Source organism: Coregonus clupeaformis, chromosome 36 (assembly GCF_020615455.1).
Source record: "Coregonus clupeaformis isolate EN_2021a chromosome 36, ASM2061545v1, whole genome shotgun sequence".
NCBI lineage: Eukaryota > Metazoa > Chordata > Actinopteri > Salmoniformes > Salmonidae > Coregonus > Coregonus clupeaformis.
This window is the reverse complement of record NC_059227.1, coordinates 12393760-12414870: the sequence shown is the minus strand read 5'-3', so window position 1 is coordinate 12414870 and position 21111 is coordinate 12393760. Positions and strand designations below refer to the sequence as shown.

Here is a 21111-nt window from a genome sequence, read left to right as displayed (position 1 = left end):
GTATCCACTGATCTGCCCATAACCTATACATTGCCCAATGGAGCTCAAAGCCCTGTTAGGTATGAGTTCAATCATCAGCTTGCTGCCAACCCTAACCAATATGCTTTATTAAAAGGTTATTTATTGTGGCCTGGGCCTGGGGTGGTCTAGCGTTCTAGGCTGCTGCCTCTAGAATACATGTACCGCTACCAGCATGGGTTTGAATCCAGCCAATTGCTCTTTCAGCCACAACTCTCTTATTTTTCCTCTCTACCTCTTTCTGTCATATCCAATAAATAATAAAATACGTAAGGAGTGGGACTGCCCCACTCCTTTAAAAATAATTACAATTTATTTATCAGAAGCAGCAAACAGTGAACAAACATTTTCTATAGTGGCCGTTCTTGTAAGTCTCTCTGGATAAGGCCGTCTTCTAAATGACTGAAATATAATATTTTATGTAAATGTAATGTCTTCTTTGAACCAGCTCCTTTTCCCATTCCTACCTCCCACTGTTTCCTGACTGAAAGAGACAGTAGCTTCACGGCTTGGAGCTGGGCCCCAGAGCAGAGGGCCCCCAAACCCTCAGCGGCCCCCAGGAACTCCTCCAGGACGGCGGGCCTCAACGCACCCAGGACCCTCTGGAGGATGAGAGATCATGCAGACAAAAATCATGACCCCCACACCATGGACAACATGACCACATACTGACCATTGACCAACACTCCAAAAAGACATTGAATTCCATACATGTTTTAGGTGTTGCGCCTTTGCCATACTCTGGGATTACAAATGACAACTTCTGACAAAGGAAAACGTTTACTATATTGCACAAAATTTAACAGAGATTAAATAAAGAGACACTTTATTCAGACATTAAAAAGTTATACACATGATAATCATGGAGATGCAAATGGCAACGTTTGACAAGAAAAAAAAACTAAAACATTAGATGAAATACTATTTGATTTCTACCTCTTTTCTCTTGGCTTGCCAGTCAGACATCTCTCGGTCACTGAAGAGTACGATGGCTTCCTGGATGTTCTCTTTCAGGCGAAACTTGGCCTTCTCCAGCCTGCTCCTAGCCATCGCCTTGGCTTTCGAGTAGATCTCGCTACTGACCATGAACGGTAGGCATGGAGAGGCTTGGTCGCTACCCTGTTGAGGAGGGTTCTGGGTCTTCAGTTGGCCTTTAACTCTGAATTTGGGGGTGTGGGTCTGTTTTTGAGTTGCTTCAGACTGGGTTTGGGGCACTGTGGGAACATGGGACAAAGCTTGACCCACAGGCTGCTGCTCTCGCTCTTCGTGACTTTGGTTCAAAGGTTGAGTTTCACTGGGTTTGGCATATGTTTGAACTTGGGCCAGAAGCTGAACTCGAGGTTCAATGGGAGTTTGAGTTTGCTGCGTTTGAGGTTTGTTTTGAGTCTGAACCTGAGATTGAGTGAGGCCTACCGGCTGAGGCTGTGTTGGGGTCTGGGTGTGAGGTTGACTTTCTGGTAGGGCCTTGGTGGTGGCTGCCTGCTGGCTCATGGCCTGGGGTAGACTGTCCCCTTGCAGTGGGCTATGGGGTTCTGTGTGCCGCCCATGTGGGGGTGTCTGAGTTGCAGGCTTGGCGTGGGATGGCAGGTCACCCTTGCTCTTGGCTGTGGCCGCTGCAACTGAACCCCTCTGGGTCTCTGGCAGTGAGTACCAACGGACTACCACCTTGGGTGGTGGCTCGTCCCCCGCCGGAGCCCGAGCTCGCCTTGACCCCAGGGAGCTAAGCATCTCCACAATTTCCTGTAAAAGGAAAGACACACAAACCAAACATACACACATTTAGCAAACACCTCTGAAACTGAGACAGACAAACTTCAAAGAGCACTCCTCAACTTCTATATCCGCCTACAGCGAGGTCTTAACATGTTCATAAACTAAGGGTTGGGTCTTTGCGAATGTAACTGCCAGCAACTGGATTTATTAATAATCTGTTAGTTTAATGGTCGATCATGACGACCCACACTGTTTTCCAAAGACTGAAATGGAGCACTTCCGTTTCCTACCCAGCTAGCCTGAAATGTCAGATAATCATAGCTGCGGTGTGAATCCGTTGTCCATTACTGTAAGTACCTGAGCCTGAGCAACCGCTTCTGTGACTCTGTCCTCCAAAGCAGCTGCATTGAGGTGTTGAATAGGGGAGTTTGTCTGTGCTTTCTCCACCAGGACTTGCAGGTCCTGCCCCTCTGTCACCACCTGGCCCTCAAGCTGCAGGCCACGAGAGATCAGTGCCTGTGCGGAACACGAGAAACAAACAACGTTTTTGGAATGTTATGAAGTAATGTGTCGATGAAATTCTACACATGTCGTGGAAATTACCACCACGGACACCTGAAGTCAATCTTAAATGAATCATTGTTTATTAACAGTTAACTGATGCCAAATTGTCGTGGAAATTCTACACGTCGTCGAAATTACCACCAGGGACACCTGAAGTTAATCTTAAATGAATCATTGTTTATTAACAGTTAACTGGAGAGGTTCAAACAAACTTGATGCACCATAGTGAACGTCTGTCAGGAGCTCAAATGGGGCAGTCCCGTTAGTTCTCTTATGTAGTTACACAGACAAGTAATATTTGCATGATTTAGCTTATTCATTATTCATAATTAATTTATTATCAATGTTTGGCTCATGTCATGACTTCCTCCGAAGCTGCCTCCTCTCCTTGTTCGGGCAGGCTTCGGCGTTCATCGTCACCGGCCTTCTAGCCACTGCCCCTCCATATCTCATCATTCCATTTGTTTTGTCTTGTCTATTACACACACCAGGTTCATATCCCCTCATTAGTACGTGTATAAGTGTTCCCTCTGCCCCCTTGTCGTTGTGGGTGATTGTGTATTGTGAGGAGATAGTAGCTTGGTTGAGCTCAGTGTATCTTGTATTGCCGGGGTATTTTCCCCGTGTGCCTGTTTGATCCAGTGTGCCTGTTTTGCGCACTGGATTGGTTAACGCTGTATTACGGAATAAACTCTACATACTGTGATTTACCCTCCTGCACCTGACTCCTTCAAATCACGAATCACAGAATCACCCACCCGCTATGGAGTCAGCGGGAGAGGAGCGCATGCCTGGAGTCGTGGCACGGGTCCAGGAGCATTCAACAATGCTAGCCAGCTTGGGAGAAGCGATGGATCGGGTTCTCCAGGTCGTGCAACGCCTGGAGATGAGAGAACCCGATCTGTCGAGACCAGCTGGGCAACCGGATCCAGCCACCCACACCCAGAGAGATCCACATATCCCGACCACCCACACCCCAGCACCCAGAGGGATCCACTTATCCCGACCACGGGATTTTGATGGCACAGCTGCTCTTTGCCAGGGATTCCTCCTCCAACTGGAGCTCTACTTTTCCAGCATCAGCCCGACCCCATCGGAGCGGGAGATGGTGTCCGCCCTCGTCTCCTACCTCTCGGGGAAAGCCCTAGAGTGGGCCAACGCGGTCTGGAATGAAGGAGGAGCCGCGTTGGACAACTACGGGGATTTCGCTCGCCTCTTTCGGGCTGTCTTCGATCACACGCCCGAGGGTCAAGAGGAGGTCGAGCGGCTGGTCCACCTGAGGCAGGGGACGAGGTGTAAGGCGCTAGTCGATTCAGGCGCAGCTGGGAACTTTATGGACAGGTCATTCTCACACAGTCTAGGCATTTCCTTGGTTCCCCTATCCATTCCACTCCCCATCAGAGCACTTGACAGTCGACCATTAGGGTCCGGGTTTGTTAGGGAAGTTACAACACCAGTCACTATGATTACCCACAAGACTCATCGCGAGCAGGTCACTTTTTCTATTATTGAGTCTCCTGCTTTCTCTCACTGTTCAAATAAACCTACCATTAAAATTATAGACTGATCATCTCTTTGTCAGTGGGCAAACGTACAAAATAAGCAGGGGATCAAATACTTTTTTCCCTCACTGTATGTCAAGGCAGAAAAGTGTATAATTTTCCAGCAGTCCGTCTCCTTCCTCGGATACCGCATTACCACCTCAGGCGTGGAGATGGAGGGAGATTGCATTTCAGCCATGCGTAATTGGCCTACTCCAACCATGGTTAAGGAAGTACAGCGCTTTATTGGCTTTGCCAACTACTATCGGAGGTTTATCCGGGGCTTTGGCAAGGTCGGAGCTCCCATTACATCTCTGTTGAAGGGTGGGCCGTCCCGGCTACGCTGGTCTGCTGAGACTGACAGGGCCTTCAGTAACCTTAGGGGTCTGTTCACCTCAGCCCCGGTACTGGCCCACTCCAATCCATCACTACTGTTCGTAGTGGAGGTGGATGCGTCCAAAGTAGGGATAGGCGCTGTCCTATCTCAACGCTCGGGCACGCAACCCAAGCTCCGCACCTGTGCCTTCTTCTCCAAGAAGCTCAGCCCGGTGGAGCAGAACTACGACATTGGTGATCGGGAGCTGTTGGCTGTTGTCCGAGCCCTGACCGTATGGAGGCATTGGCTCGAAGGGGCGAAACACCCTTTCCTCATCTGGACGGACCACCGTAACCTGGAGTACATCCGGGCAGCGAGGAGGCTGAATCCTTGCCAGGCCAGGTGGGCCCTATTCTTCACCCGGTTTGATTTCACACTATCATACATTCGGGGTACGAAGAATGTGAAGGTAGACGCATTGTCAAGGCTGTATGACACAGAGGAGAGGCCCAAAGACAACAACCCCATACTCCCGGCCTCCTGCATTGTGGCGACGGTAGTATGGGTGATGGACGCAGATATAGAGCAGGCGTTATGCACAGAGCCATCTCCAACTCAGTGTCCAGCTGGGCTGCAGTATGTGCCTGCTCTTTTCCGTGACCGTCTGATCTACTGGGCACACACGTCACCCTCCTCTGGTCACCCAGGTATCGGTCGTACAGTGCGCGTGTATGTCTCCTCCTGCTCGGTGTGCGCCCAGAGTAAGGCACCTAGGCACCTCCCAGCTGGAAAGTTACAGCTTTTACCAGTTCCACAATGACCATGGTCTCACCTGAGTGTTGATTTCCTTACCGATCTTCCCCTCTCTCAAGGTAACACCACCATCCTGGTCATTGGGGACCGCTTTTCCAAGGTCTACCGCCTCCTTCCTCTGCCCGGTCTCCCCACGGCCCTGCAAACTGCGGAGGCCCTGTTTACACACGTCTTCCGGCACTACGGGGTACCAGAGGATATAGTGTCCCCAGTTCACATCCAAGGTCTGGAAGCGTTCATGGAACGTCTGGGGGTCTCAGTCAGCCTGACCTCTGGTTTCCACCCAGAGTCTAATGGGCAGGTGGAACGGGTATATCAGGATGTGGGTAGGTTCCTGCGGTCCTACTGCCAGGACCGACCGGGGGAGTGGTCGGTGTTCTTGCCATGGGCCAAATATGCCCAGAACTCTCTCTGTCACTCCTCCACTAACCTAACGCCATTCCAATGTGTTTTAGGTTACCAACCGATTCTGGCCCAGTGGCACCAGAGCCAGACCGAGGCTCCTGCGGTGGATGACTGGTTTCTGCGCGCGGAGGAGACGTGGGGTGCTGCTCACATCCACCTCCAACGTGCCGTGCGTCATCAGAAGGCGGACACTGACCGCTACCGCAGTGAGGCCCCGGTCTTCGTACCTGGTGATCAGGTCTGGCTCTCGACCAAGAATCTGCCCCTCTGTCTGCCCTGCCGTAAGCTGAGGCTGCGGTTTGTGGGGCCGTTCAAAGTCCTGAGGAGAATCAACGAGGTTACCTATAGGTTATTACTCCCCCATGATTATCGTATTAACCCCTCATTTCATGTGTCTCTCCTCAGGCTAGTGGTGGCTGGTCCGCTCCAGGAGCCTGAGGTGCGGGAGGTCCCTCTGCTTCCTCTGGACATCGAGGGGGCCCCGGCGTACTCCGTCTATTCCATCCTGGATTCGAGGCGTCGGGTGGGGGCCTTCAGTACCTCGTGGAGTGGGAGGGGTACGGTCCGGAGGAACGGTGCTGGGTCCCGGTGAGTGATATCCTTGATCCCTCCCTGTTGCGGGATTTCCACTGTCGCCATCTGGCTCGCCCTGCTCCGCATCCTCCTGGCCGTCCCAGAGGCCGGTGTCGGCGCGCTGCTGGAACTGCGCATCGGGGGGGGGGTACTGTCACGACTTCCTCCGAAGCTGCCTCCTCTCCTTGTTCAGGCAGGCTTCGGCGTTCGTCATCACCGGCCTTCTAGCCACTGCTGCTCCATATCTCATCATTCCATTTGTTTTGTGTTGTCTATTACATACACCTGGTTCATATCCCCTCATTAGTACGTGTATAAGTGTTCCCTCTACCCCCTTGTCCTTGTGGGTGATTATTTATTTTGAGGAGATAGTAGTTCGGTTGAGCTCAGTGTATTTTGTATTGCCGGGATATTTTCCCTGTGTGCCTGTTTGTTCTAGTGTGCCTGTTTTGCGCACTGGACTGGTTAATGCTGTATTACGGAATAAACTCTATATACTGTGATTTACCCTCCTGCGCTTGACTCCTTCAAATCACGCATTACAGCTCATTCATGTGACCGACCAATACTGGTTCATGCATGTCACAGACCAATACCTCACAAGGCTTCTTCTCTCCAAGCTGAGACCTTGAAACTGAGATATCATTCTCAAAACAAGGTTCTGAGCTTACTGCCAAATTGCAGATACTGATAGTGAGGATTCGTTCAGTCAGTCACTTGCATGAACACAGAAATTGGTTATTAGAAAAGCACAAACATAAAATGTTCCATCACAAATGTTAGATCAAAGTCTTATTAGAACGTAATGGCAATGATAGCTAATGTCCTAGGAATGTTTTTGGTTTGCTGGTAGGGCTAAAGTCAATACCTGTAGCCTATACGATCTGCCACTACTAGAATACATGATCTGCCAGTACTAGAATACTGCAAAAGGACATTGATACTGTAAATAGTTATACATGTCCACACACGCAGCGACATGTAAAAACAAGAAGTGTATCGGCACAGAGTAGTGTATGCTAAAGATAATAGTAGTGAGGAGATTGTGGGTGCTCACTTTGGCCTCTCTTCCAGGTTTCCTCTCTTTCAGGTGCTGGTGAACCTCCAGGGCTTCGGTCCCCCAGTGGCTCAGCTCGGCCAAACGGCCCTCTAACATGGACGCTGCCCTCTGTAGATCACTGCATGTCCTTTCCGCTCTGGCCAGCGCCTGCCAAACCTGCACACACACGCACGTGCAAACCAGGGTTGGGGTTAGAGTTGGTCTCAATCTGAATTGAAGTCAGTCAATTTAAAATGATATAGATTTCAGTTTACTTCCTGAATTGACTGATTCAATTTGAATTTACCCCAAGCCTAGTTCACAAATTATATCTACTTGTATCAAAACATAATGCTGTTTCTAATCTTGTATAATATTTGTATAGTCACATTCTTGTCATAACACCTGCCAGCACACTAGAAAAACACTTAAAACCGCTAGTCTAAAATCGTTCACATCCACAGTACTGTCCCAGTGTTTGAAAGGCCAGCAGAAAGGCACTGGGGTTGTTGTGAGGGGCTACCTCTGGGAGTGTATGCCTGAGTTTCTCCACTTTGTCCACAGGAAAGTCTGGGGATGGGCTGAGAGAACCCAAATCCACCTCCATTATCTTCTTACTCAAAAGCTGCGGGGACAAAAAGAGGAAAGAAAATTAGGGAGTGAAAGACAGTGCTTTGCACCAGGTGCAAACCAGGGTTGTAGTGCTGCCGGAGCGCAGGGGAGTGGCGCCCCCTGACCTTTTTTCAATTTGAGAATACATGAAGCTGGTAAAACTATTTCTGGAAAATTAATTCTGATAAATTCTATTTAAATACCACTAAAGTTCCATGAAAAACATTAGAATGACAAACCAAATAAATCTGTATAGCAGCCTAGAGGTAGGTAAATGGTGGTTTCATCCCTGTCTTCTCTCTGGTGGTGGTGAGAATGATGAAGAACTATAGGCTACGTGTGTGCACTGTGAAGGCCCGTCGGAGGCTTGACCACTTTGGCCAATCAGAACTTTGATTTAAAAAATCTGCTGTTGAGCCACATGAACCTTATCATCACACCAACGAGCTTAAGGATCCAAATTCACTGTGTGTCTGCCTTGATGTTCATAAAACTCCATGGACCCCCCTTGCACTGCGCAGTGGATACCCAAACCAGAGTGGTCACCTCAAAGCCCAAAGAGCCTGACTCTCTCTGGAAGTTGCTGTAGCTCTGCTTGGGATATTTAGCCAATATTGGCTACTGGTTGAGATGCACTCTTAGAAAAAAGGGTTCCAAAAGGGTTCTTCGGTTGTCCTCATAAGAGAACCCTTTTTGGGACCAGGTCGAACCCTTTTTGGTTCCAGGTAGAACTCTTTTGTATTCCATGTAGAACCCTCTGTGGAAACGGTTTTACATGGAACCTAACAGGGCTCTTCAAAGGGTTCTGCTATGGGGACAGCAAAAAAAACATTTTAGGTTCTAGATAGCACCTTTTTTTCTAAGAGTGTACTTGGCCAATTGATTTGATATCATGTTTAATCTATGTAAATCAATTATATGAATTGATAGTTCACCTCTGTTTTCTTTTATTCTGTGATAGGGTAGGCCTATATTGTAACCATGTGTTCAAGATAATCAAATCAAAGTTATTTATGATACAGCATAGTGTAAGCTGCACAATACAATGAAATGCCTGCTCGCAACTAAAGCTCTCCTTGCAAACAATGCAATGATTTTAAGCTACAGTATATGTATACTACGGATCAAAAGTTTTAGAACACCTACTCATTCAAGGGTTTTTCTTTATTTGTACTATTTTCTACATTGTAGAATAATAGTGAAGACATCAAAACTATGAAATAACACATATGGAATAATCTAGTAACCAAAAGTGTTAAACAAATCAAAATATATTTTATATTTGAGATTCTTCAAATAGCCACCCTTTGCCTTGATGACAACTTCCTCCACCCCCTCCCCCTCCCTTCTCCCTCTCTGCGGACGACTTTGTCAACCACTTTGAAAACCATTCACTCAGCCTATTGAGTCCACTGGTCTCACTCACACAGAACTACCCTACGCCTTGATCTCTTTCTCCCCTCTCTCACCAGATGACATCCTGCAACTAGTGAGGTCTGGCTGCCCGACAACCTGCCCGCTCTACCCCATCCCCTCCTCCCTTCTCCAGACCATCTCTGGAGACCTTCTCCCATTCCTCACTTCCCTCATCAACTCATCCCTGACCACTGGCTGCATCCCCTCTGACTTCAAAATGTCCCAAGTCGCTCCCCTCCTCAAGAAACCAACACTCGACTGATCTGCCGTCAAAAACTATAGACCTGTATCCCTTCTTTCTTTTCTTTCCAAAACACTTGACCATGCTGTCTCTGATCAACTTTCTTGTTATCTCTCTCAGAACTATCTTCTTGACCCTAACCAGTAAGGCTTCAAAACAGGTCACTCAACCGAGACTGCTCTTCTCTGTGTCAAGGAGGATCTCCGAATTGCCAATGCTGACTCTCTCTCCGCTGTTCTCATCCTTCTAGATCTATCCACTGCCTTCGACACAGTGAACCATCAGATCCTCCTCTGCACCCTCTCAGGGCTGGGCGTCTCAGGCTCTGCACACTCTTGGATTGCATCCTACCTGGCAGGACGCTCCTACCAGGTGATGTGGAGAGGCTCGCCTCCACTACAAGACCATGGTGCTTGCCTACGGAGCAGCAAGAGGAACTGCCCCTTCCTACCTTCAGGCTATGCTCAAACCCTATACCCCAACCCGAGAACTCCGTTCTGTCACCTCAGGTCTCTTGCCCCTCCCACCCCTGCAGGAGGCCAGCTGTCACTCAGCCCAGTCCAAGCTCTTCTCTGTCCTGGCACCCTAATGGTGGAACCAGCTTCCCTCTGAAGCTAGGACAGCAGAGTCCCTGCCCATCTACCGAAAACATCTGAAACCCTTCAAACAGTATCTTAAATAATCCTCCTCCTCACCTCGACACCCTCCAATAAAAAAATGCACTTGCACTTGACCCCCCCAAGTCTAGCTCTGACTCTACTGACTCTGATTCTACTTTATTGCAGAAAAATTTACTTTATTTGTGATATGTGGTTGTCCCACCTCTGGATAAGAGCATCTGCTAAATGACTAAAATGTAAATGTAAAATGTTGCATACCGGTGTAGGGTGAAGTTGCCCTTTGATGCTGATCTTGAGTCAGTTTAGCATTTCCCCCACTAATGGTTAAGGTTAGGATTGGGGGAAGGGAAACTGATCCTAGATCTGTATCTAGGGGAAATTTCACCCAGGAGAGTAGTGTACCTGCACCCTCTTCTTGTAGGCCTTCAGTGGGACAGACTCCACCTCTAGGCGCTCCCTCAGCAGCCAGCCTGCCTCTTGGGCCAGAGCCTGCACCGCCTGGATGGTCAGAGGACCAGCACTGGGCTGGCTTGATACCTCCTAGTTAACACAAGAGGATTCAGACCACACACAACTTTAGATCACAAGACTGTGTTAGCTCGCTGAGCTAAAGCCTGGCCATTAATTCAGGGAGCTAGTCCTCAGGGTCATATTCATTAGGCCTGAAGAAAACAAACTGAAACAGGGAGGGACTACCCTGGACTTGACCAATAGAAAATTCTTATTTTCGTGTTCCATTGCAAAACCTTTTAAAACCTTGTATGTTGTCTGCCCTAATGAACACAACCCAGGTCTCAGGCAAGGTTACACTGAACCAGTTCCACTTACATACACAAATAACAACCAACAAATGGATGGTGAAAAGATCAGAAAGGTTCGTATAGGGGACAATAGCACTCACAAACATAGTCCTCTTCATGTAGTCGGCCCACTGCATGTTCAGCTTACTAAGTTCGGCTACCAGGGCTTTGCTGGTAGATGGGTCTGTGACCTCGATGAGGAAGTTACCGACCTCGTTCAGGTAGGCCTGTAGGGTGCTCCACTGGGACACCTGCTGGGAAGTCCCCTAAAGGGTCGAAGAGACAGTAGGGTCAAGCTTTCCTACAGAAAATTTCACACAAGATTAATATGTTTTATTTGCCATATGAAATTATTATATTTTCAATATAGGCTACTTGCAATAAACTTGCAAACTGAAAATACATTGCAAATTTGTTTGTTGAAGTACAGACCTGGTGAAATGTGTTTGAATCACATTGCAACACACAATTAACACTGTATAATAAAGGCATTTTCAACACATTTGGATACTTTCATCATCTAAATTAAATTCTACATTAAATACTGATCAAACAAGATTTTAGTCCCCGTAGGATAGCGCTCAAGGCTTTTGTTCTATCCCAGTACTAACACACCTGATTCAACTCATCAACTAATCATCAGCCCCATGATTAGTGTGAATTCGGCCTGTGACCAGTAGACAAGGGGAACAAAGTAACACGGGGCACAAAGTAACAACTACATAACTGAAATTATAAATAACTTAGAAAGCTGTTCAATGTGCTAATGTTTGGTTAGTGTATTTACATGCCAAGGAAGTTTTGCTTAAATCCATAAATTATTTTGTTTTATTGTTTTATTAATTCAAAATTTTCTTGCCGTCTCTCTTTCTTAATTATTGACCTGCGGAACATTCTCCATGTATCTAATCATATATCATTTTTATCAGTAAGAAGAGGTATTTTGATTGGTATAGTTGATGACAATAATTATTGTTGTATTTTCTCACAAAACTCAGATTAGATTCAGATTTAGCATTCAAAAGTGCGAATTTGACATCTTAAAATGTTTCTATGATATTATCTTAGTTGTAATGGCAAACTTGATGTATAGAAGTGACATTTTATATAATTATGTGTCTAAATGCCATATAAAATAGCATTGAATTTTACGTATGTGGTTAAACGTTACAATTAACCTTATTACAAAAGTAGCTTATATAAGATATATTAATTTTGGATACTCCATTTTTGGTCAATATGGCATGCCTAAAACATAAACTTTAAATATTTTTTGTCAATTTAGTGTATTTTCATCAAAATATCAGTTTCAAATCAGACTTTTTTGAAATTACCCTTCATTATTACCATTGAAGACAGTGTTACAGTTAACCCCGCAGCCTGTAACTTTTAACTCCCTGAGAGATACAAGAGGGACATTTCACTTCCACCACTTTCGGTTGAATTGTAAACAACTGGAATGTCCTAGAAACTTTGTTACAGTGTGTAATGGCAGCTAAGAAAAGTTTTAATTTTTTTATGTTTTTATGTTTTTTTTTAGGGGGTAAATCAGCTTTAATATTGCAGATAGATTGTAACTTCCATCAATGTAATTGTCTGCATGACTTCCAATCCTATGTTTTTTTTTCTTTCTCGCAAATATATAAAAAAAAAAATATATATATATATATATACACTGCTCAAAAAAAATAAAGGGAACACTAAAATAACACATCCTAGATCAGAACGAATGAAATAATCTTATTAAATACTTTTTTCTTTACATAGTTGAATGTGCTGACAACAAAATCACACAAAAATTATCAATGGAAATCAAATGTATCAACCCATGGAGGTCTGGATTTGGAGTCACCCTCAAAATTTAAGTGGAAAACCACACTACAGGCTGATCCAACTTTGATGTAATGTCCTTAAAACAAGTCAAAATGAGGCTCAGTAGTGTGTGTGGCCTCCACGTGCCTGTATGACCTCCCTACAATGCCTGGGCATGCTCCTGATGAGGTGGCGGATGGTCTCCTGAGGGATCTCCTCCCAGACCTGGACTAAAGCATCCTCCAACTCCTGGACAGTCTGTGGTGCAACGTGGCGTTGGTGGATGGAGCGAGACATGATGTCCCAGATGTGCTCAATTGGATTCAGGTCTGGGGAATGGGCGGGCCAGTCCATAGCATCAATGCCTTCCTCTTGCAGGAACTGCTGACACACTCCAGCCACATGAGGTCTAGCATTGTCTTGCATTAGGAGGAACCCAGGGCCAACCGCACCAGCATATGGTCTCACAAGGGGTCTGAGGATCTCATCTCGGTACCTAATGGCAGTCAGGCTACCTCTGGCGAGCACATGGAGGGCTGTGCGGCCCCCAAAGAAATGCCACCCCACACCATGACTGACCCACCGCCAAACCGGTCATGCTGGAGGATGTTGCAGGCAGCAGAACGTTCTCCATGGCGTCTCCAGACTCTGTCACGTCTGTCACGTGCTCAGTGTGAACCTGCTTTCATCTGTGAAGAGCACAGGGCGCCAGTGGCGAATTTGCCAATCTTGGTGTTCTCTGGCAAATGCCAAACGTCCTGCACGGTGTTGGGCTGTAAGCACAACCCCCACCTGTGGACGTCGGGCCCTCATACCACCCTCATGGAGTCTGTTTCTGACCGTTTGAGCAGACACATGCACATTTGTGGCCTGCTGGAGGTCATTTTGCAGGGCTCTGGCAGTGCTCCTCCTGCTCCTCCTTGCACAAAGGCGGAGGTAGCAGTCCTGCTGCTGGGTTGTTGCCCTCCTACGGCCTCCTCCACGTCTCCTGATGTACTGGCCTGTCTCCTGATAGCGCCTCCATGCTCTGGACACTACGCTGACAGACACAGCAAACCTTCTTGCCACAGCTCGCATTGATGTGCCATCCTGGATGAGCTGCACTACCTGAGCCACTTGTGTGGGTTGTAGACTCCGTCTCATGCTACCACTAGAGTGAAAGCACCGCCAGCATTCAAAAGTGACCAAAACATCAGCCAGGAAGCATAGGAACTGAGAAGTGGTCTGTGGTCACCACATGCAAAACCAGTCCTTTATTGGGGTGTCTTGCTAATTGCCTATAATTTCCACCTGTTGTCTATTCCATTTGCACAACAGCATGTGAAATGTATTGTCAATCAGTGTTGCTTCCTAAGTGGACAGTTTGATTTCACAGAAGTGTGATTGACTTGGAGTTACATTGTGTTGTTTAAGTGTTCCCTTTATTTTTTTGAGCAGTGTATATATATATATATATATATATATACACAGTTGAAGTCGGAAATGTACATACACTTAGGTTGGAGTAATTAAAACTCGTTTTTCAACCACTCCACAAATTTATTGTTAACAAACTATAGTTTTGGCAAGTCGGTTAGGACATCTACTTTGTGCAAGACACAAGTAATTTTTCCAACAATTGTTGACAGACAGATTGTTTCACTTATAATTCACTGTATCACAATTCCAGCGGGTCAGAAGTTTACATACACTAAGTTGACTGTGCCTTTAAACAGCTTGGAAAATTCCAGAAAATGATGTCATGGCTTTAGAAGCTTCTGATAGGCTAATTGACATAATTTGAGTCAATTGGAAGCGTACCTGAGGATGTATTTCAAGGCCTACCTTCAAACTCAATGTCTCTTTGCTTGACATCATGGGAAAATCAAAATAAATCAGCCAAGACCTCAGAAAAAGAATTGTAGACCTCTACATGTCTGGTTCATCCTTGGGAGTAATTTCCAAACGCCTGAAGGTACCATGTTCATCTGTACAAACAATAGTACGGAAGTATAAACACCATGGGACCACGCTGCCATCATACCGCTCAGGAAGGAGACGCGTTCTGTCTCCTAGAGATGAACGTACTTTGGTGCGAAAAGTGCAAATCAATCCCAGAACAACAGCAAAGGACCTTGTGAAGATGCTGGAGGAAACAGGTACAAAAGTATCTATATCCACAGTAAAACGAGTCCTATATCGACGTAACCTGAAAGGCCGCTCAGCAAGGAAGAAGCCACTGCTCCAAAACCGCCATAAAAAAGCCAGACTACGGTTTGCAACTGCACATGGGGACAAAGATCGTACCTTTTGGAGAAATGTCCTCTGGTCTGATTAAACAAAAATAGAACTGTTTGGCCATCGTTATGTTTGGAGGAAAAAAAGGGGATTGCTTGCAAGCCGAAGAACACCATCCCAACCGTGAAGCACGGGTGTGGCAGCATCATGCTGTGGGGGAGCTTTGTTGCAGGAGGAACTGGTGCACTTCACAAAATAGATGGCATCATGAGGAAGGAAAATTATGTGGATATATTGAAGCAACATCACAAGACATCAGTCAGGAAGTTAAAGCTTGGTCGCAAATGGGTCTTCCAAATGGACAATGACCCCAAGCATACTTCCAAAGTTGTGGCAAAATTGTTTAAGGACAACAAAGTCAAGGTATTGGAGTGGCCATCACAAACCCCTGACCTCAATCCTATAGAAAATGTGTGGGCAGAACTGAAAAAGTGTGTGCGTGCAAGGAGGCCTACAAACCTGACTCAGTTACACCAGCTCTGTCAGGAGGAATGGGCCAAAATGATTGTGGGAAGCTTGTGGAAGGCTACCCGAAACGTTAGACCGAAGTTAAACAATTTAAAGGCAATGCTACCAAATACTATTTGAGTGTATGTAAACTTCTGACCCACTGGGAATGTGATGAAAGTGTCACGCCCTGGCCTATAGAACTCTAGCTAGTTTGGTCAGGGTGTGAATATTCTAGGTTTGTATTTCTATGTTTGGCCGGGTGTGGTTCCCAATCAGAGGCAGCTGTCGCTCGTTGTCTCTGATTTGGGATCATACTTAGGAAGCCAGTTTTCCTGCCTGTGTTGTGGGATCTTGTTGTGTTCCTGTTTAGGCTTGTGTGTTAGCCCTTTGGACCGTCACGGTTAAGTTTGTTATTTTGGTTACTGTGTCGTGTGTTTATTAGTTAAATAAACATGTACATCTTTCACGCTGCACCTTGGTCCGACCCTTCTCTTAACGTACGTGATAGAAGATCCCACCACCAATGGACCAAGCAGCGTGCCGAGGAGGAGCAGAGAGTATGGACTTGGCGGGAGATAAGAGAGGATCTGGCAAGGCAGATGGAGGCCCTGAAAGGGATCAGGGTGGAGAAGGAGAGACAGCCCCAATACATTTTTTTGGGGGGGCTAAAAGGGTGGTCAGGGAGCGATAGAGAGGAGCCCCGACCACTGCACTTATGGGGGCTCAAGGAGGAGTCCTCACTGGAGGAGGACGGGGCGCGGAGTGTAAAGGACGGAGACAGTCATAGACCTCCAGCGCCGGTTCCCAGTCTGGTACGCCCCGTATCTGCTCCCCGCACCAAGCCAGTGGTGCGTGTTCCCAGTCCGGTCCGGACTGTTCCTGCTCCTCGCACCAAGTCAGTGGTGCGTGTTCCCAGTCTGGCCCGGCTTGTTCCTGCTCCTCGCACCAAGCCAGTGGTGCGTGTTCCCAGTCCGGCCCGGCCTGTTCCTGCTCCTCCAGTGGTGCGCATCGCCAGTCCGGCCCGGCCTGTTCCTGCTCCTCGCACTAAGCCAGTGGTGCGCGTCGCCAGTCCGGCACGGCCCGTTCCACCGGCGCCTGGTCCGGCACCGGTCAGCGGCTCCACTCCGGAGCCAGAGCAGTCCGCTTCACCGGTGCCTGATCCAGCTCCGGTCAGCGGCTCCACTCCGGAGCCAGAGCAGTCCGCTTCACCGGTGCCTGATCCAGCTCCGGTCAGCGGCTCCACTCTGGAGCCAGAGCAGTCCGCTCCACCGGTGCCTGATCCAGCTCCGGTCGGTTGCTCCACTCCGGAGCCAGAGCAGTCTGCTCCACCGGTGCCCAGTCCAGCTCCGGTCAGCAGCTCCACTCCGGAGCCAGAGCTGTCAGCCCCACCGGTGCCCAAGCAAGCTCCGGTCAGCGGCTCCACTCCGGAGCCGGAGCCGCCACCGAGGCTGGAAGCCCACCCAGACCCTCCCCTATTCAGTCAGGTTTGTGCGGCGGGAGTCCGCACCTTATTAGTTATCTTGTTGTTATTAGTTGTTGTTAGTTGTTATTAGTCCCATCCTACAACTCCATTCAACACCACCCATCTATCTCTTAACACCATCCATATTGGATTTCTATTTGCCATATATTTTTCAACTGTACTGTGATGTTTTACAAAAGTTCTGAACCTTTCTATTCTCATTGTTTCTACAGATTGTAAATTGAAAATATGTATGTTGTTTGTATAAAATATTATGAATCTACCTCAAATATTATTTTCATACTAAGCAAAAGCCTAAAACTGTTACTTTGTTCCCGGTCTGCCCTAGAACTTGCCCAATAAGAAACATTTGTTTTCCTGGTGATCCCTACTGAACACGACTCTGGTGTGTTAGAGCTGGGCTAAAACAAAAGCTTTCACACACTGCAGCTCTACAGGGACCCAAGTTTCCATCCCCTGCTGCAGGGTTTGGGGGCGAACTAGAGTGGGACCTATACCTCTGTCCCAGAGGACTGTATAAGTGACTGTGACTCCTGAGCCAGCCACGTCTGTAGGGGGGGAAGGTTCTTGCTGTAGGCCTCCCAGGTACTCAACACACGTCCCATGGTGCCTTTCACTGCCGCCACTTCCTCTGTGCTCGTTGCAATGTCACTCTCTGCCTCCTTCACCTGCCTACTGATGAGCTGGGCATCCTCACCTGGGGAGTGGAATGCAAAAGGTTTAGGGTCAAGGTTTATTGGGGTTGTGTTATTGGAGGCTAGAATCCTACTGTAGGCCTCGCTCAGCAGGACAACAGTGTGCATCACTTAATTCAATTGTAACAATGCTGCTCTGAACAACGATTTGAAGAATATTGTGATTATGGTGGTCCAAAGGGAGATTATGTACAGTGTGCTGCATGAGTTTTGCGATTTCGATTGGTCACACCCTTATTGATCAGGTAACAGCCCGCTACACACACCATACAGGAGAAAACACACTTTGATGACTGTTGAAGAATGGTGAGCACCGTTTAGGGGAAACGTGCTGTTCATTACAAACCGTTACGCAATGTAGCAATGAATTCAGGATGAATTCCATCATACACACTGAAAACTCATAAGGCTATTTCTCTCGTACAGACACGTTTATTCTCACACAGTCACTCACACACATATACAGTACACAAATAACACATTTGCATACACACGCGCATGCAAACATGCACACACACACACACACGCCTTACCCAGAGCTGCCTTGCTTGTATAAGTGCTGGCTGTCTGTTTCAATTTTTGGAGGGCATCCATCAGATGAGAAACTAGGCCTTGGCGATCCACTGTGTCCTGAGTTAAGATAATATCATTCATACAAAACCATAGAGTAAAGAACCTTACGAGTAAAAATGGGTTTCCTTGTCAACATAGGATTCCTTGTTGTTTCAACTTACTTCATCAAAGTAATTGCGTTGTATCAATGTGGATAGTTTGATGAATTTGTTAACTTGTTAACTTTGATATTTCTATAATTTTAAACAATGACAGGGTTAAAGTTTTATTTTATTTTTTAAGTCTAATTTAAACTGAAACAGGATGTTTATCTAGAGTGTTCGCCTGGTTGGACCACACTGGTATCTGATGTAAGACAATTGCTAATCTTGATCACATAATGAGTAGTAACTTGGGATATAAGGTGACTTGTAGATCAGAATCACTGATCTCGAACATGCACATCGATACATGCACATCGATCACAAACAGTGAATCCATTACCCCTCACTGCAGTGCCATGATGCACAGCCAGGGGCAGAGTATGGAGTACATTTTTGGACAGAGGCCCAGCCAACTCACATGCCAGTCCTGTAGGAGCAGACACACTGCATCCTGGGAGCTGTAGGGCCCTTTCCAGGAGCGTAACTTGGCACCAATCCGAGCCAGTAGATCCAGGACGGTGTGCCGGTGCTCCCGGTATTCCAGTTTGATCCCGTGGTACTTAGCCGTGACACGGGCGTTGGTGAAACTGTGGTAAGAAAGACAGGGTTGTGTTCAGTAGGCAACAAACATAAGGGAAAAGACAGAAACAGGAAGGGACAACCTGGTTTTTGTTGCAAAAGGTTTTATATGTTTCTGTTGTGTGCCCACGACCCAGGGGTCAGGAATGAAATGGTGCACAATGACACAGTTCATTACCTGTGAGTTTAGTACAACATACGTTGCAGGTTTGGGAAATGTAATGGAAATGCCACATCATTTAGTGAACTGCCTATTTTTTCTACCCACTCATTTTGTATTTTATGTTTTTAATTAATAGGACAGTCAGTAGAGGGGACAGGAAAGACAGCAGGAGAGTGTGTGTTAAATAGGCAGTGGGACAGACTCGTACCCAGTACCTACACCTTCAGTACATGTGTTTGCTGAGGCGGCACTAACCTCTGGACCAGGCATTCCCAACCTTTTTTCCCCAGGGTCAAAAATATCACGCCCCCCTGCAATTCTACGTAGTTAACCCTAAAGACTTGACATCTTTTAGGTAGGCTATTTAATGATAATAATTTATATGAACTCTCAATTGAATTATACATATGATCTTTTACAGAAAGTGAATAGATCAATTGATAGCAACAGAGTCACACATTGTATAAGTCCAATTTCTTTGACTGCTTGACTTTAGAAGGCTGTAGCTCAGCTTCTGAATGCCAAACCAAATATATTCCCATGTGCATCAGAGTCGCGTCTTCCTCTGGCATGTTTCTATAAAAAAGCTGTCAAATCAAAGAAGGTCACGCCCCTCCCCCACAGCTGCGAACCCCTACTCTAGACCACCCAGGCCACACTGGCAATCACTGTAAATAACTTCAATCAAACCTGCTTTTGCACTCTGTATTCAGTATGTTTGTTTACAAACTACTGTCATCTCACTAAAAAGGTGTCTTATTCTATAAAAAAATATTTTGAGGGAAGTCTATCTGCTATTTTACAGGGCCCAAAACTAGCGATATTTTCTTCATCATACCAACTGACTTAGTATTTTGATTGGCTATCATACAACTATTCTATCTGGGCCAATCAGCTTGTTTCAGACAGGAAGTGATCTCTGTTCCAAGGGAAGTTGTGCCCTTTGCTATGCCCACCGTCTCTTGATTTCCTCTAACTTCTCCACAGGCACGAGTATGGCACCGGTCTCAGCCTGGTTGCAGAACGTGTGAAGGATGTTGAGGTGGCTGCTCAACTCAACCATTGAATTCTGGGGGAGAATGCATGATCGTAAAATTATACAAATGTACATGCAGGGGCTGTATGTGTCAAGCGTCTCAGAGTAGGATTGCTGACCTAGGATCAGTTTTGCCTTTTAGATTATAATGAATGGACAGGGGATCTGATCCTCGATCAACACTTCTGCTCTTAGATGCTGCCCTGATCTTCACAACTCCTAGAACGGTGTGTTAACGTTTCAGAAATGACATCAACATGATACAGCACAACAGTTCCTCCGCTGCACAGCCCAAATGCAATGTAGTCAATGTAGTCAATTTCAAACAAATATAGTAACTGTTTGTTTCTTTTACAGGCAACAACAGTCTTTAGACAGTGTTGAAGAGCTAGAGGCAGAGATATGTAGATGGAGATAGAGCATAGAGTTAGAAAGAGATCCCATCTTTGCCATTATCACTTCTGTGACAGCATAGGGAGTGCCATTGAGGGCTAGCCTATCTCCATTTCAAAGTAGTCAATTCCTTCTTCTTCAACTTCTATAGTTTATTGGCACACCTTGAGTTTTTCCTGTTTGACTCTTGCTTCTTTGGCAGCACGGGCGTGGTCCTGAGCATCTCCTCCCTCTTCAGATAGTACTGCCTCCATACGGTGAAGCCACGCCCCCACAAAGTCCATCGGAGCAGGAAGATACGTATCCAGCTCGGCCTTACACTGTCGCAGCTATAGAAGCGCACAAATGCACACACACACACACACACACACACACACACACACACACACACACACACACACACACACGGAATTAGAAGAGCAGGTGGTCAAGTGCCTTTAGAAAGTATTCATACCCCTTGACTTATTAGACGTTAGAATCACCTTTGGCAGCGATTACAGCTGTGAGTCTTTCACGGTAAGTCTCGAAGAGCTTTGCACACCTGAAGTGTATAATATTTGCACATTATTATTTGCTAAATTCTTCAAGCTCTGTCAAATTGGTTGTGGATCATTGCATGACAGCTTTTTTCAAGTCTTGCCATAGATTTCCAAGCTGATTTAAGTCAAAACTGTAACTAGGCCACTCAGGAACATTCAATGTCATCTTGGTAAGCAATTATATACTGTATATACAGTTGAAGTCGGAAGTTTACATACACTTAGGTTGGAGTCATTAAAACTTGTTTTCAACCACTCCACAAATTTCTTGTTAACAAACTATAGTTTTGGCAAGTC

The 21111-nt window shown here is 46.5% G+C and overlaps 1 protein-coding gene across 2 annotated transcripts in view; it reads right to left on the bottom strand.

The window, feature by feature from the left end:
• Positions 1-21111, bottom strand: part of LOC121552132 (nesprin-2-like) — a 236291-nt gene that overhangs the window by 168882 nt on the left and 46298 nt on the right. For both annotated transcript variants that reach the window (XM_045211261.1, XM_045211262.1), the window contains 12 exons: positions 20440-20604; positions 19803-19915; positions 18523-18691; positions 17922-18018; positions 17191-17390; positions 10773-10937; positions 10274-10411; positions 7506-7607; positions 7001-7159; positions 2089-2247; positions 955-1758; positions 486-620 (listed from right to left, as the gene is read on the bottom strand). In XM_045211261.1, coding sequence (XP_045067196.1) covers positions 486-620; positions 955-1758; positions 2089-2247; positions 7001-7159; positions 7506-7607; positions 10274-10411; positions 10773-10937; positions 17191-17390; positions 17922-18018; positions 18523-18691; positions 19803-19915; positions 20440-20604 — 2406 coding nt within the window. The remainder of the gene's footprint in view (positions 1-485; positions 621-954; positions 1759-2088; positions 2248-7000; positions 7160-7505; positions 7608-10273; positions 10412-10772; positions 10938-17190; positions 17391-17921; positions 18019-18522; positions 18692-19802; positions 19916-20439; positions 20605-21111) is intronic.